Source organism: Mytilus trossulus, chromosome 4, assembly GCF_036588685.1.
Source record: "Mytilus trossulus isolate FHL-02 chromosome 4, PNRI_Mtr1.1.1.hap1, whole genome shotgun sequence".
In the NCBI taxonomy this organism is placed as follows: domain Eukaryota; kingdom Metazoa; phylum Mollusca; class Bivalvia; order Mytilida; family Mytilidae; genus Mytilus; species Mytilus trossulus.
This window is the reverse complement of record NC_086376.1, coordinates 81,122,175-81,138,610: the sequence shown is the minus strand read 5'-3', so window position 1 is coordinate 81,138,610 and position 16,436 is coordinate 81,122,175. Positions and strand designations below refer to the sequence as shown.

General features: G+C 33.7%; 1 protein-coding gene across 1 annotated transcript; it reads right to left on the bottom strand.

The window, feature by feature from the left end:
- Positions 1-13,866: 13,866 nt before the first annotated feature.
- Positions 13,867-14,887, bottom strand: LOC134716846 (uncharacterized). The gene is made up of 2 exons (XM_063579857.1): positions 14,856-14,887; positions 13,867-14,455 (listed from the first exon to the last, which is right to left on the bottom strand). The coding sequence occupies exons 1-2, from the start codon at positions 14,885-14,887 to the stop codon at positions 13,867-13,869; spliced, it is 621 nt and encodes a 206-aa protein (XP_063435927.1).
- Between the last annotated feature and the right edge of the window lie 1,549 nt (positions 14,888-16,436).

Sequence of the window (16,436 nt, the reverse complement as noted above, 5' to 3'; positions counted from 1 at the left end):
TCATACTCGCAGTGGACGCACATTTTAATTAACTGTTTTAACGTTTTCAACACTGTTGTAATGAATAAATGTAAGAATTTCAAGGAGAACACGTCAAGCTGACAAGAGAACTGTTAAACAAATTGTAAGGATGTAAATTTTTAAAGACGTTGAATTTCACTGAAAGTTATCTTACTGTTTAGGGAGAGAGCGAGGGTGTTCATTTTTCTTTACCTTAGATAAATTCGTTGAGAAGTTTGGAAACCTTATGAGGGAATGGTATGTTTTACTTCTTTTTTATACGAGGTTATAATCCTGAATGTTTTATTGGTATCTTTAGCTTTTCTTTTCAACATAACTTCTTTAATTTGAAATTTAACCGATTAATAACTATCTGTATTTTTTATATTTTAGAATGAACATGTTTGCTACTTTTTTTTATTTTGTAGTTAAGGCCAAGCTGCAGTTTAATAGTATTGACATGTTTACATTACATGTGTTAGTTTTAGTTAACACCACTTAATATACTTTCTTTAAAGTGCGACGGTATGATTGAGGTGCGTGTATAAAGTTATCAAAGGTACAAGGTTTACAATTTATTATTACATTGGTTGCAATAAATTACATTGATTTCCCAGATAGATAAAAACCGATAATTTCACATGTGAAATAAACGTGGTTATTTCACTCTCTGACGTCATACAACAATAGGCGTTGTCAAGACGTCGGTAACGTCGGATCAAAATAAATTGTGAATGCGTAGGAAAAACATATAGTTCCTTTAATTTTCTACATTAATTTCATAAAAAGAGCCATTAGCCAATGTAATAAAAAGTATAACAAATCGCCGTACTTGAATATAAAAAATAAGACAACTTGTGAACGAAAGCCGCTATGGATTAAACTCGTGCTGCGCACTCAATTAATCCATGCGTCGTTCGGTCACGCGTTGTCTTATTTTTGATATTCAAATACGGCGATTAGTTATACTATAAGTACGCCAGACGTACGTTTTGTCTACATAATACTCATCAGACAGTGACGCTCATATTTATAAAGCCAAACGTGTACAAGGTAAAGAGGGGCGAAATATACCAGAGGGACAGTCAAAGTTTTAGGTGCGTGTAAAAAAGAGTAAAATAACAAAGTGGTGTACCCCAAGGGTTTGGGAATTAGATATAAGGTAACTAAAGGTCATATTCAGCGGCAGTAAAACCCTTGCCAAAGTTCGCCAGCTGGTTGGTTGTATGTGTTGTGCTAGTCCGCTGCCGTTCGGGTCAGCATGGTTTAATCGTATTACTCGGGTACAGAGAGTGTCACGTTTTCTGTATGTTTTGAAACCTTGAAACAACTCTTTAAAGGGTTCGTAGATGACCTGTTGCAAGGTAAGAGTTCTGTCCCCATCAAATATACCCTCATTTTTGAGTGGCAGACTAAATTTCAAACTTGGTAATACTTTAGATTAGACACGAAATACCGAAAAATTATGCAGAATTATTAAACAATTGACAAAAGAATTATTGACCAGAAACATCGTCCGCCATCTTTGGATATACGTAACAGCAGTTACGGAGATCACATTTACCCCAGTGCTATTGCCCGAAGACAACGACATATTGCATAGTTACAAACTTAATAACTGTATAATATAGCCGTTGTGGTCTTTTGTCTACATATATTTCCCGCAGAACGACATGATTCGCTGGTGTCAACGTGGTGATCGTAATTGCAATTACGATCATCCCAATATAGCGGACGCAAATTTAGGTAAATTTTATATGGCCAATTTTTCCATTTTAACAACTTACTTTCAGATTTATATCATGTCAAGAAACATCTATATAAGCATGGTCATTGAATGTTCTTTTCCGAAATGATGGAAAATTAACTAGAAAAACGAAAATCGAGATACAATTGAAAAAAAAATCCCGATGATGAACGTAACTTCTATTTATTTTTATCAACGACGATCGTAACTTTTACTTAAGAAGATGGTAAGAATTTTTTTGAAATACTATGGCTTTTCTACCTCAGGCAAAGATTACCTTAGGTGTATTTAGCAACACTATTAGGAATTTTGTCCTCAAAGCTCTTCAACTTCGTACTTTTTTGGCCTTTTTAACTTTTTTGGATTCGAGCGTCACTGATGATGAGTCTTTTGTAGACGTAACGCGCGTCTGGCGTATATAAGCATTTTAGTCCTGGTATCTATGATGAGTTTATTTACAACCACTGGGTCGATGCCACTGCTGGTAATTTATTTCCCCGAGGGTATCACAAGCTCAGTAGTCAGCACTTTTTGTGCTGACATGAATTGTCATTGATATGGTTATAGTTATAAATTTACTGTTTACAAAATTTGGAATTTTTTGAAATACTAAGGCTTTTCTACCTCAGGCATAGATTACCTTAGCTGTATTTGGCAACACTTTTAGGAATTGTGGTCCACAAAGCTCTTCAACTTCGTACTTTTTTGGCCTTTTTATTTTTTTTTGGATTCTAGCGTCACTGATGAGTCTTTTGTAGACGAAACGCGTGTCTGGCGTATATACAAATTTTAGTCCTGGTTTCTATGAGGAGTTTATTTCCAGTGAATCATTTTATCATGAAAACAGTTGTCTCAATAGTCGAAAAGGGTACGTAAACTTATCAGCTATAACACTGTGATAACAATGAAGGACGATCACTGCAGGGGGAGGTAACGTACTATTGATTAGTAAACGGGTAAGTGCACAGATAATGGTTCTAATTTTGTGAGATTTAGAAATTTTTTATTTCACATTAGTGTCGAGTTTAGTAAAATTTAAGATTTTTGTCTGTGGAACCAGTGATAAATGTCATTTTCTTGTATTCGTGTATAAACACAATTTTCTATAAAAATAAAGGTGATTCTTTTGATATTCATTCATTTATTTAAGTATTGATACTTTATTGCAGTGAATGCTGATAAAAAATGGTACATCCCCACAAAAAAGACTTCTTCCTTTTTTTTCTCCAACACACGTATACACTCTGTAGGGACAAAATAACCTTTCAAGTTCTTGATAAATTTGGGTAATTTGGAATTCATTTTTTTTTATTAACAGATACAGTTGTTTTAAAGGAGATGTGAAAATATAGCACCAAGAAGCGTAATCATATCTGTTCAATGAAAAAACAAATAATTCTAAGATGAAAAAAAATAATTTATTGAGATTTTTGAGCTAAAAAATAAAACGTGTCATATATTCATAAGTGATAAGATTTATCTTGTGTGTAGTGTGTGTACCTGACACTTTAATTCGATCATCCCTGTTTTTTTTAATCTCATTTCTTTCGTATTCTTGTTTTCTCGAGAGCAGAAAAAAGAAGAAGAATTATCACTGTTAATAAAGATATTGAACAAGATCATAATTCAATGGATGATGTATTGGCAAGTGTCCTTAATTTCTAGAAATATTTGCCACTGACGTGAAGTACTTGCAATCTTTCAATCCATTGATGTTTGATGATGATGGTAGTGTTTAACGACCTTGACTGGCTTTTCAGCACTTGCACGGTCGGGAAAAAAAATGATGTTTCCCATAATTGTTAACTTTAATTACACTGCGAGTTGGATGGAAAGTTATCTCATTAGCATACAAACCACAACTTCTGCTTCATATTAAGCACTGAAGCAGCTATGAGTGAATTACGCCTAACTTGGCGAGACCAAAATGTCATTTTGAATTGATTTGTTTCACACGAGTCCAAATTCATATATTCTTGAGTGTAATTACATGTAGCTCTTTTTGTTTCTTTAAAATAATTTTGTTTCCTATGTTTTATTTTAGGATGAATCTTTGATCAGTCTGAATGGTAAACATTGTGTTTTTTTTTTATTATTTATTTTCTGTTGAATTATACATTATGTTGACACTCTTTTAAGTAAACTGCAATTACCAACCATTTTATATTCCGGAAAGAAATGTTTTGAAGGCTATTTCACTATTATAAATGATCGTTTAATGTGGACTAGGGGCTTTTAAAAGAATGTAATTTTGAATTTTAGAATTCATGCCGCGTGTATGAATGTACTTACTTGTTGTTTAAAGTTATGTTTGATTACGGATTTAATTGATTCATAAGGAAATTTCATTTGATTTGAATAACATTGAAAAAAAGAATTTGAAAAATATAGAATATTTACATTACAAACATATTTTTAAAAACTGTGATATTTCATCATAGATAATAGGAAGGTAGTTATTGTAAACTTGAAATTTGATAATAAATTTTCAGATTTTATGAATCTGTTACTGTTAATTATGCCTCCTTCTCACGTAATAATGCAAATTAGAAACCTATTTAACGTTTCGGGAAAGGTGGTTGGGGGAAGAAATATTCTGACAAAATGAGGAGAAAACGGGTAAACCAATATTAAAATAGAAAAGATTAGTTGAGATATGAGAAAGAAAGGGCAGGTTGGAGAAGATGAAATAACCCGCAGCCTACTGGTCGTTCATATTAAAAGAGACAAATAAACTTTTCAAATATGAACAAAACTCATGTTACTAATAGAAAACATTATTTATCGTATTGTAATTATACATTATGTTTCGTTTTTTGTTTTTTTATTTACCATATGTGATTATGGACTTTCCGATTAGATTTTCCTCCGAGTTCAGTATTTTTGTGATTTTACTTTTTTCCATGTACCATTCCTCAAAATATTTATATATATATAAAATTAATATTACAGGATACCTCACTGATCTTTTTGAGGCAGTGGATCAGTGTTGCTGATGGATGTTCCCATTAATAATAGCACGCCAATGAAAAGGGTGGAACAGGGTTATCGTACATTTTTATCGAAAATGCTGAATCAACGTTACGCACGATGTTCCTACAACACGACGTTACACCACCAAGACGTCAAAGAGAGTTTTCTGAAATTTTTGACGTACATTTATACAATTTGTAATTTTCAGTTGCTTTTTTTCATGTAGTTGGTTGATTTTAAATCTGTCTCTATTAACTTTGTGATGTCTATTTGCCATGAATTTATTTACCTCAAGTTATGGAAATCGATTAAATAATTTTTACCCTTAATTCACCTTAAAATGTTGTATTGTCGTAAGTAATGCACTAGAAGGAAGGAAACATGGGACAGAAGTAAACGGTTTTCAATAAATGAATTAAAACAAAACTTTAATAGCAGGCTGCTAAAATTGCATAGTGCATTCCATCTGTCATTGTAAATTTCACATATCCTGATTCAACCCTTATACAAATATATCCGACACTCTGCAAGCATAGATGCAAGTAAATAAAAACAGCTTTACCCTTGATTAATTTTAATTGAATTGTATTAAAAATTTGCTTGACACATAACTTGTCGAAATACAACCATTAGATAAAATTATTATTATAAACTGATCTTGAAAATTATTTTCCCAGTCATTTGAAGTTGCTTGCTTTTAAAATGTACCAATCTTCTCATGAATAGTCCGTATGTAATACGGGGTTGCATTAACTCAATGAAACTTTTTTTGTCGCTGTTTCCCACAAGTCTTTCAGTTACCTACGTTTCATGCACAACATGCACCGTAGTTTTTTTTTTCAACAAACAGCAATCTTTTTTTTAAATTTTACCACGCAATTCGTTCTAAGTATCAAGAATATAGTACAATGAAACAAATTTTGCACATGTAAGGTCGCAAAAAAATAAAGCGTTTGTTTGGATTTTCCGATGTTTGGACAAAATGGCTACCGTTTTTTAATGTTTCGTAGCATTTTATTCCTGTAAGACCCAAACATGCAGTTAATTAAAAAAGAATCTAGAATTTATGTTCTTTTCGTGTATCTAACTTTTGTTTTGGTAAATTACGAATTACGTATTGAAATATCAGGTAAAAAAAACCCGCATTAATTACTTGGACAAGTGAAATATCAACATGGACAAAATGGCTACCGCTTGAAAAAACGGCTGTGTAGAGATGGTTTCATAGAATCTACAACTTTTGAACTCACGAACAATGAGGCAAATGTTTGTTCTTTCGGTAGATGTTATAGTTATCTCACATTTTTTAGACATTTTTAGTTATGTCTACTTATAATACAATTAACGGTACCAATTTTCTTGCATCAAATGCGCATTTCGACAATACATGTCTCTTCAGTGATGCTTATGGCCAAAATATTTGAAATCCAAAGCTTATATAAAAGATGAAGAGCTATAATCCAAAAGGTCCTAAAAGTATAGCCAAATCTAGATAAAACTACCTTTCTGCCGTTAAGTCAACGAAAAACATCATTGGACATTTTTCTTATTCCAGCTTAATATGCAGCCACCGAGTCAAACGAAATTCGACAACAGAACGGCTTTGATTCAAGCAAAAACTGACACACTTCGTTGCTTCTGCCAAGTTTCGGGAAGATCAGAGAATAAGAAATAGGACCACTATACATAAGAGAAAAAACAGTTGTTCAAAAATGTAACGTTGGACATCCGTTTTTTCACATAGCTTTGTTGTTTTAATCCTCAAATATACTGGATATTACTAAGCATATGACCAAGAGCTATCAGAACATAAAGGAAAACATATACTGAATTAGTTTTTATAGTGGTTAGTGTTTGTTAACATATTATTTCGTTTTGCCGAGGAAAGATTCGGTTTTAAATCATAGGGGTTGTATGAACAGCGTGCGTGACGTTTGCATTCGTTTCTTATAAATCGACTTAAATATAACTTTTTTTCTTTTTTTTTATCTATATTGAAATAATCAATTACAAGTATTTCTACAGCAAATACTTATGCTGAGTTCACACGTAATTCGAAATCGACTCGCATTGACTAATTCGAATTAGTTTAATTCGCATTCGAAACGTTTTGCGTCCTAACGTCATTTCTAATTCGAATTACAATGCGCGTCAAATTCGCTTTACTGTCCAAACGACGTTAACTTTTAATTCGTATTCACAAAAGTGTATTTCTAATGCGAATTGGATAATTAGAATTAACAAATTCGAATAAAATTCGAACTAAAAAAGAAGAGTGTGTGAATGCGATTAACGAATTCGATACGCATTCGATTCGAATTCAATTCGAATTATGTCCGTGTGAACGAGGCATTATATGGGATTAATATTTCTTTGTTCTTTTATATCTATATCCTATATAAAAAAGTATTTCTGAAACTGTCTAATAAACCTTTATAGCATACTTGATCTTAATTTTCTGTTAAGGGTTCATTTGTGTAACCTGCGATAAAAAGTACATGAGTGCCACTAAAAACCACACTGCAGAGCATGATGATGAGAAGAGATACACTTGTGGGCAGTGCCAGCAGAAGGTTCATTAAGACTCTGCTCAGGACTCATTTGCCTCGCCATGCTGATGTATGTACCCAATTTTCTCCCTCATGCAAAGCTCCGATTCCTTTCACGGATTTGGCTGTACTTTTTGGACCTTTTGGATTATAGCTCTTCATCTTTTATATAAGCTTTGGATTTCAAATATTTTGGCCACGAGCATCACTGAAGAGACATGTATTGTCGAAATGCGCATCTGGTGCAAGAAAATTGGTACCGACAATTTTATTCTTGAGTATTACGAGCTAATTAATTTACCTGTCAGTCTACAACAAAATTGCTTTTGTGAATTCGTAAAACTTTGGTAAATGTTTAAAAATAGTTGAGATATTTGAAGTAGAATTTAAAAGACATTAAGATTACAAATAACAAGTGTATGGAAAAAAGGAGACCTTGCATACTCTTTACAAATAATAACTGATATGTTCAGATGGTAAACCATGAGTTTTACTTTAGTTTCATTATGTATATCTTTTATATTCGTTTGATAAAAAATACTGTTTGCAATACCATTAATTTTTCTAAATAAAAAGGATGTTCTTATCCCATTTAAAACATAGCCGTATTTGACACAACATTTTTCTACTTTTGATCTTCAGTGCTGTACAACTTTATACTTTTTTTTTTCATTTTCGATCTTTTATATCTGGGCGTCACTGGTGAGTCTTGTGTGGACAAGGCGCGTTTTTGACGTATTAAATTTTAAACCTCATGCTTTTTGTTATCTATTAATCATGTGTTTCTTTGTCTAATACGTTCTCCTATTTATTTGTATTGTAGTCCTTAATACTATGTTGTCATTTCAATGTTATATTTAACATTGCCATCAAAGTGCGAGGTTTGGCATACCACAAAACCAGGTTCAACCCACAATTTTTTTCTTTTTTAAAAATGTCCTGTACCAAGTCAGGAATATGGCCATTGTTATATTATTGTTCGTTTCTGTGTGTGTTACATTTTAACCTTGCGTCGTTTGTTTTCTCTTATTTTTGAGTGTAAATTCACATTGCGATAAGTCGTTTCACGGTACTTGTCTATCCCAAATTCATGTATTTGGTTTTGATGTTATATTTGTTATTCTCGTGGGATTTTGTTTCTGTGTGTGTTACATTTTAGTGTTGTGTCGTTGTTCTCCTTTTATATTTAATGCGTTTCCCTTTGTTTAAGTTTGTTACCCTGATTTTGTTTTTTGTCCATGGATTTATCAGTTTGAACAGCGGTATACTACTGTTTCCTTTATTTATAACATGTTCGTACTTTTCCCTTTTTTTTTGTCAGGAAAGACAATATGCATGAAGCAAATGCCAGAAGAAATATTGCCACAAAAAAGACCTGGTATCACACGAAAAGGCTGTCCATGATGAGTCCATCTTAGGAGTTCACATACTGGTATATGATGTACAGATGCTCCATTTGTAACAAGACCTTATCATAGCGTAGACATTTAAAAATGAAGCATAATTATTCAGTAGAATAATCAATATTTGTTACATATATGGCATTAAAAAAATAAAAAATAAAAGAATATTTTGAAGAAAAAAAAATTGTTTCTTTCACCTTATTAAATCTTTGACTTACAAATGTTTATGCTGATAACAAATTTGCTTATGCTGATGAGAGCTAAATAATATACTTCAGCATAACAGAAGTCATAACACTGTGGTATAATAAACCTATTTCCGCTCTCTGTTTATATATATTCATCCGCGTTCAAATTGTCCAACACAGCAGGAAATAACTATATGTCATCTGACCATACGCATTGTTGCTTCCGTCTACTGGCAAACCTTTGATACTATCTGAGGTAAGATCCTTTAAACTATTTGGACATGATTATTAAACTTCTAGCTTTGACCAAATTCCGAATAATTCTACAAATTCAAAAGTTCTGCTTTGTTCTTCTATACTATTAAACGAGAATACCTTATTTTGTGTGTCGTTTCACTTCCTTCACCAATAAATTAATCACCATGCCTCTTTGTCCGATTCCATGCATAGTCGCATTTGTCATCTATTCTTGTGATTATTCAGTTTGGGTTATTTTGGGAGAAAACGAAGAAAAAGACGTCCGGATATTGTTTCCGTCATCAAACTGACTTTTAAGTCATACCAAGACCTACGATTTTAAACTTAAAGGGGTGTAAATAAACTCATCATAGATACCTGGACTAAACTTAGTATACGCCAGACGCGCGTTTCGTCTACAAAAGACTCATCAGTGACGCTCGAATCCAAAAAAGTTAAAAGGCCAAATAAAGTACGAAGTTGAAGAGCATTGAGGACCAAAATTCATAAAAGTTATGCCTGAGGTAGAAAAACCTTAGTATTTCAAAAAAATCAAAAATTTGTAAACAGTAAATTTAAAAGAGTTATTTTCGTGCAACGTGTTTTGACACTTTTTATTTCTCGTGCAGCCGTAAAAAAAGGTTCGTTATTCATCGTGTTTCATGAAATCGATTAAAAGATCAAGGTGCAATTAATTTTATTTGTTCGTTCATCGTGAAATGGCAATTTTATTTCCTTTTCTTCCGTGCAGATACCCCTCTTTAAACATAATTTTCTTAATAACTCGGAGATAAGACAATTATTTTCGCGTTATTCTGCATGTATAATATGATTATAATGGTTTATCCTTGAATGCCAACATCCTTTGATCTACCGACAATTTACCTGTAAAATGATGTGGGCGTTCAAGGAATAGGTGCAAGAAGTTATCATAACAGAAGTGCAGGCTTATCAAAGCCATCATACTAATTAAACAGATAGGTAAAATCTAATTCATGTTGGTCACGTTGTTGAAATTATTTTTTTGCTGATACTGTGGCTTGAACGAATATGGATTCTCTGATGAAACTTTGAAAAGTGTTGCATCACAAAGTGAACATGTGCATATTCAGTATTGTCAGGAATTCCAGTTAACACAAATTATACAGCAGCCTCTTTGGACTTTGACGGTATTTTTTCATTATTTCTATAGTTGTGAGCTGTAATATCCTACCATATTACTATATCAAATTTATTGTATCACGTGTTAGATTACTATGTTTTATTATGTTCAGTTTGTTCAGGATATTTTTCTTGGTAATAATACTATATCCTTTTTGGCAGGTGTTCATGAAACGATATTGGTAAGGGTTTTTTGAACTGGCATTCACAACGCATCGGTGTTCTTATAAGAAAAAGATGTGTTATGATTGACATTGAGACAACTCACCACAAGAGACCAAATAACACAGAAATTAACAACTATAAATAGTTCACCGCACAGTCTTCAACAATGAGCAAAGCCCATACCACATAGTCGAACTAACAATAAAAAGTAGTTGAAAACGTCTTATCTCATTAGATGGATGCAAATAGAAATACTACTCAGGATGGACGTGGCCAGGTACTTGTATATCCCAACAACAAAAAGACATTTAAGTACAGCTATTTCAAAGCCACTTACAACTAATATAGATCATGCCGCTGTAGACTAAATTCTTGTTACCCTATTATATGGATTTTCTCCAAACTTTGTAAACTTTCTAGAGTGCCAGCTTGAAAGTTATCAAATTTACAATTATTTTTGATGATTTTTAAAGTTTAGTTAATTGTTCAATTAAAATATTCATATAGTTCATCTGAATATGTCTTATTATGTTAATAAACATTTTCTTTCACACAATTTTTTTCAATAAATAGTACAAATGTTTTCATTTTTCTTTCTTCTTCAAATTCATAATAATTTAAACCCTTAAATTTTACTATTTTTCCTATTTAAAAGTGATAAAATGTAGCAATTTCATCAAGTTCACTTATTAATTTTAACAGTTAAATACTTATAAAAACACTTATTGTTGTTGTATAAACATCCATTGAAATATTTTTGTTGGCATTCAAGGAATAAGTAACATATAAAATGTTGGCATTCGAGGAAGACACCATTATAATATAGCATTGATCGCCGTTTCTTCGTGTTAACGTGTCCTTCAGATATACTTAGACGAAGAAAAAAAATAGGCATATGTATGATAATGAATTTATGACCCACAAGAAATCCCTCTGCAACAGTTACGAAAACCAATGGTCGTCGCATTAATGATATAAATCCTATAGCAATATAGGCGTTAACGGACTGGTTGGGTTAATATCGTTTGACGTTTTGGGATGTAAAAGTACGCAGTCACGTCTAAATATAATATTGAGTTTTGTTTTTAGAGCTGTCAGATAAGAATTAAGTCAATTATCGACTACAGATTCAAGTTTAAATGTACAACTTCTCGAAACAAGTTCACCATCGGGGAACATATGAAAATAGAGGGCAAAACTCCATAGGTTATATTGCTTTTCTGAAAATCTGCCCGACATTGTTAAACCTCAATATTTGTGTTTGCAATGTTTTGTTCTTCCTTCCACGTGTTAAGAACCAAAGTTATTGAATCTGGTGGCGACACCGCCTGCATTGTGTTGAGCGCCCTATACAATTCGACCGATAAGTCTATATGAAATATAAACTTTCGTTATTCGAGTGACGCCTTTTCTCGCCGGCTTTATCTATTGTTGAAACACAGTAATCGATGTATCATGGCACGTAGATAGCTGTTTTTGTTGAAAAAAAGAAATGTAAGACCGTAATTCAAAATTGACCATACTAGTAACACAATAGCGGGATGAGTAAGTACTGAATAAAGGCAACAGTAGTATACCGCTGTTCAAAACTCATAAATCCATGGACAAAAAACAAAATCGGGGTAACAAACCAAAACCGAGGGAAACGCAATAAATATAAGAGGAGAACAACGACACAACACCGAAACGCACCAAGCATCAGACAAAACACCACGAGAATAACAAATATAACATGAAAACCAAATACATGAATTTGGGATAGACAAGTACCGTGCCACGTCTTATCTCAAAAATAAGACAAAACACAAACGACTCAACGTTAAAATGCAACACACACAGAAACGAACAATAATATAACAATGGCCATATTCCTGACTTGGTACAGGACATTTTTAAAGGGGAATGAGGGACGGTCTCATAGAGCCACGTCATATGTATACAATCAAAAATGGACTAAACTATAAAGGTTAAAAATATACAAGGACAAAACAAGAAAAACTTTTATTTTAAACAACGTCAGTACTAAGAATATATATGCTTCAAGACCATCACGTATTATTTGTGAAGTTGATATGGAATTCTTATGAAAAAATGTCTAAGTATCTTAGTTTAAACATATTTATTTATAGTGGATTCGGAAACAAGTTTTGCAACTTATATTAATCCCTTTCCACTTTGCGGGTGCGAGTGCTGCCTTGTAGCGGCATTATCCTACTCTTTTTCGAAATCTACAAGGGTGTCTTTAACGTGCAAGAGATATGGCTCCCTCTTAACACGGGTCAGCCATTTATCGTCCCCTTCCGACGGACTATCATCGTTTCCTCAAGACCATACTCGCAAATGGTGTCAATTGAGAGCCGAAAATTTAGTTCCTGAAATTTTTATCCCAGATGGGAATCGAACCAGGAACCTTTGTGCTAGTAGTCTGATGCACTAACCACTACACCACGGCTCTCTAATGAGATTTTTTTTAAAGATAAAAGGACGAGACATTATTTAACATGACCCTGGTTCATCAACTTTCTGGATAAACACTGATGACGTTTCGTTATGTCCGAGTAGTAGCTGCAAGCAAGCTCTTGTGAGTACCGAATGTAATGAATTACCAATGCATGCATGTTTACTACTCTCAACTAAGTCCCCTTTGTACGACTTGTTCCCCTATTCATTATGAATCAACAAGTGAAAATCGACATAACATATTTCATTCAGTAATTGTTGATAGGAAACTGCTAATAATATTTCTGGTTTTGTTGACAAACAATCAACATGTCATGCGTACTTGCAAAATAAGTGAGTTGATAAAGCGAGGCAATTTTGTTTTCATATCTCGTCTTTGCCTATAATAAAACTTTAAAGATATAGTTTATTATTATTTTTGTAAGAATTAATTGCTATAGGTAATTACCAGTCAGTGAAAGTTTGCTAACCTTTTTATAGACACGATTTTTCACATAAGATTTTGCGTTATGCGAATGCCGACGTTCTGAGGGACGGTCTCATAGTTTATAGTAAACCTATCGGCGAATAAGAAAACTTGAAGTCAATTATTCGATTATTCGATAGCAGTATATTTCTAGAGATATTGTTCATATAACCGAGTTTCTCTTTACTAAAATCCATATTTTACTATTTAATTGTAAAACTAAGCCATTACAATATGTTCACATTTTTTAAATTTGATTTAAATATACATATTGATGTGTTTTTTTTGTTTTTTTTAATCAAATACTTTCGCGACTACTTGTGCATTTTTGAATGATGCAAAACTGGCCAAATAGAAACAGTTATACTGAAGAATATTTAATTATATTTCTAGCTGTAGGAAAGCTTTTGTAAATGAATATCACCATTTAACTGCACAGTGTAAAAACATCTTCTAACAAAACGAAATCAAATCATGAATGCACCTATTTATTTAATAAGAAGTCATGTATGGTTCTTTAGTGCCACTTTCCGGAACTTCCACCCCATTTTCCAGATTTTCCGCCATATTTTCCACCACCAACTCTTCCTCCACCACCTACACTTCCGCTTACACCACCGCCTAGACCACCATGTATTCTACCTCCTTGTCTGCCACTAACACCTCCGGAAATTCCTCCTCCAAGTCCACCACTTATACCACCACCATGTCCACCGGAAAGTCCTCCTCTAACAGCACCCCCAAGTTTGCCACTTACACCACCGGAAAGTCCTCCTCCATGTCCACTTGAAACCCCTCCACGAACACCACCAGCAAGGCTACCTCTTACACCACCTGCAAGTCCTCCTCCATGTCCACTTGAAACACCACCACGAATACCACCTCCGAGGTTACCTCTTACACCACCGGAAAGTCCTCCTCCATGTCCACTTGAAACCCCTCCACGAATACCACCACCAAGGTTACCTCTAACTCCACTGGAAAGTCCTCCTCCATGTCCACCTGAAACACCTCCACGAATACCACCTCCGAGTTTGCCACTTACACCACCGGACAACCCTCCACCAAGCCCACCAGACAGTCCTCCTCCAGATCCACCACCACCACTAACTACAGTTAAAAGTATTTAAATATTTGATCTGATTCCTCTGATATAAAGACAAAAGTTTAATGCTGTTATTTATTGTATAAGTGTTTTGAGGAATCTTGTTATCATCAACCAAAGCTTAAATGATAAAATTAACGGTACCAATTTTCATGCACCAGATGCGCATTTCGACAATACATGTCTCTTCAGTGATGCTCGTGGCCAAAATATTTGAAATCCAAAGCTTATATAAAAGATGAAGAGCTATAATCCAAAAGTTCCAAAAAGTATAGCCAAATCCCTGAAAGGAATCGGAGCTTTGCATGAGGGAGATGCATTCCTTAATTTCAAATAATTTCTAATATTTTGTTACAGCAAATTTTAATAACACAAAAAAATCCGTATTTTCATGCCTGTACCGAAGTACTGGCATCTGTACTGGTGATACCATCGGGGACTAATAGTCCACCAGCAGAGGCATCGACCCAGTGGTAGTAATAAAATAAACGGTACCAATGTTCTTGCACCAGATGCGCATTTCGACAATATATGTCTCTTCAGTGATGCTCGTGGCCAAAATATTTGAAATCCAAAGCTAATATAAAAGATGAAGAGCTTTAACCCAAAAGGTCCAAAAAGTATAGCCAAATCCTTGAAAGGAATCAGAGCTTTGCATGAGGGAGATGCATTCCTTAATTTAAGATAATTTCTAATATTTTGTAACAGCAAATTTTAATAACACAAATAATCCGTATTTTCATGCCTGTACCGAAGTACTTGCTACTGGGCTGGTGATACTCTCGGGGACTAAGAGTCCACCAGCAGAGGCATCGACCCAGTGGTAGTAATAACATTAACGGTACCAATTTTCTTGCACCAGATGCGCATTTCGACAATACATGTCTCTTCAGTGATGCTCGTGGCCAAAATATTTGAAATCCAAAGCTTATATAAAAGATGAAGAGCTATAATCCAAAACTATTTCATTTTTTAGCTCACCTGGCCAGAAGGGCCAAGTGAGCTTTTCTCATCACTTTGCGTCCGTCGTCTGTTATCTTTTACAAAAATCTTCTCCTCTGAAACTACTGTGTCAAATTTAACCAAACTTGGCCACAATCATCATTGGGGTATCTATACTATTAAACGAGAAGACCTCATTTTGGGTGTCGCTTCTCTTCTTTCCACAATAAATTAATCAACATGGTTCTGTATCCTATAGGTACAGTGCATATTGCCATTTGTCATCCATTCATATGATTATTCAGATTGAGTTATTTTTGGAGAAAAACAAGAAAAAAGGCACCCGGATATTGTCCCGTCATTGGACGAAATTTTAAGTCAGATTAGACTTCCGGTTTACGTTTTTCTGTATACTTTGAACATACATATACAAAGAATAAAGTGTATTTTTAGAATTCTATCTGCTATCATTTTCAAGTTTACTATTCACGGCAGTCACAGAGTTTATTAAATAGAGAGGGGCTGTATACTATATCAATGACTACTATGGATCGATTAGTAAACTAAGAACTGAAAGTAAATACATATATAGTCATGAATGTTCATAATATACAGATAAGCGCTAAAAATATTCATGTGAACTTTTGATACCTTTTCTGAAATTCTCCAGTCAATAAATCTTTTACAAAATTCATTGATTACGAAAAAAAAAAGACTGAGATGTGGTATGATTGCCATGTTGAAACAACTCTTCACAAGAGACCAATATGACACAGATATAAAACAACTATAGGTTACCGTACGACCTTCAACAACGAGCAAAGCCCATACCACACACTCAGCTTTAAAAGGTCCCGAACTGACAATGTAAAACAATTCAAACCAGAAAACTAGAGGCCTTATTTATGTACAAAAAAATGAATGAAAAACAAATATGTAACACATAAACAAACAACAACCACTGAATTTATGTTTTTAAACTCGGGATTTCGGGATTGACCCTTTCGGGATCCGGGAATTCCTTTTTTTGAATTTCAGGG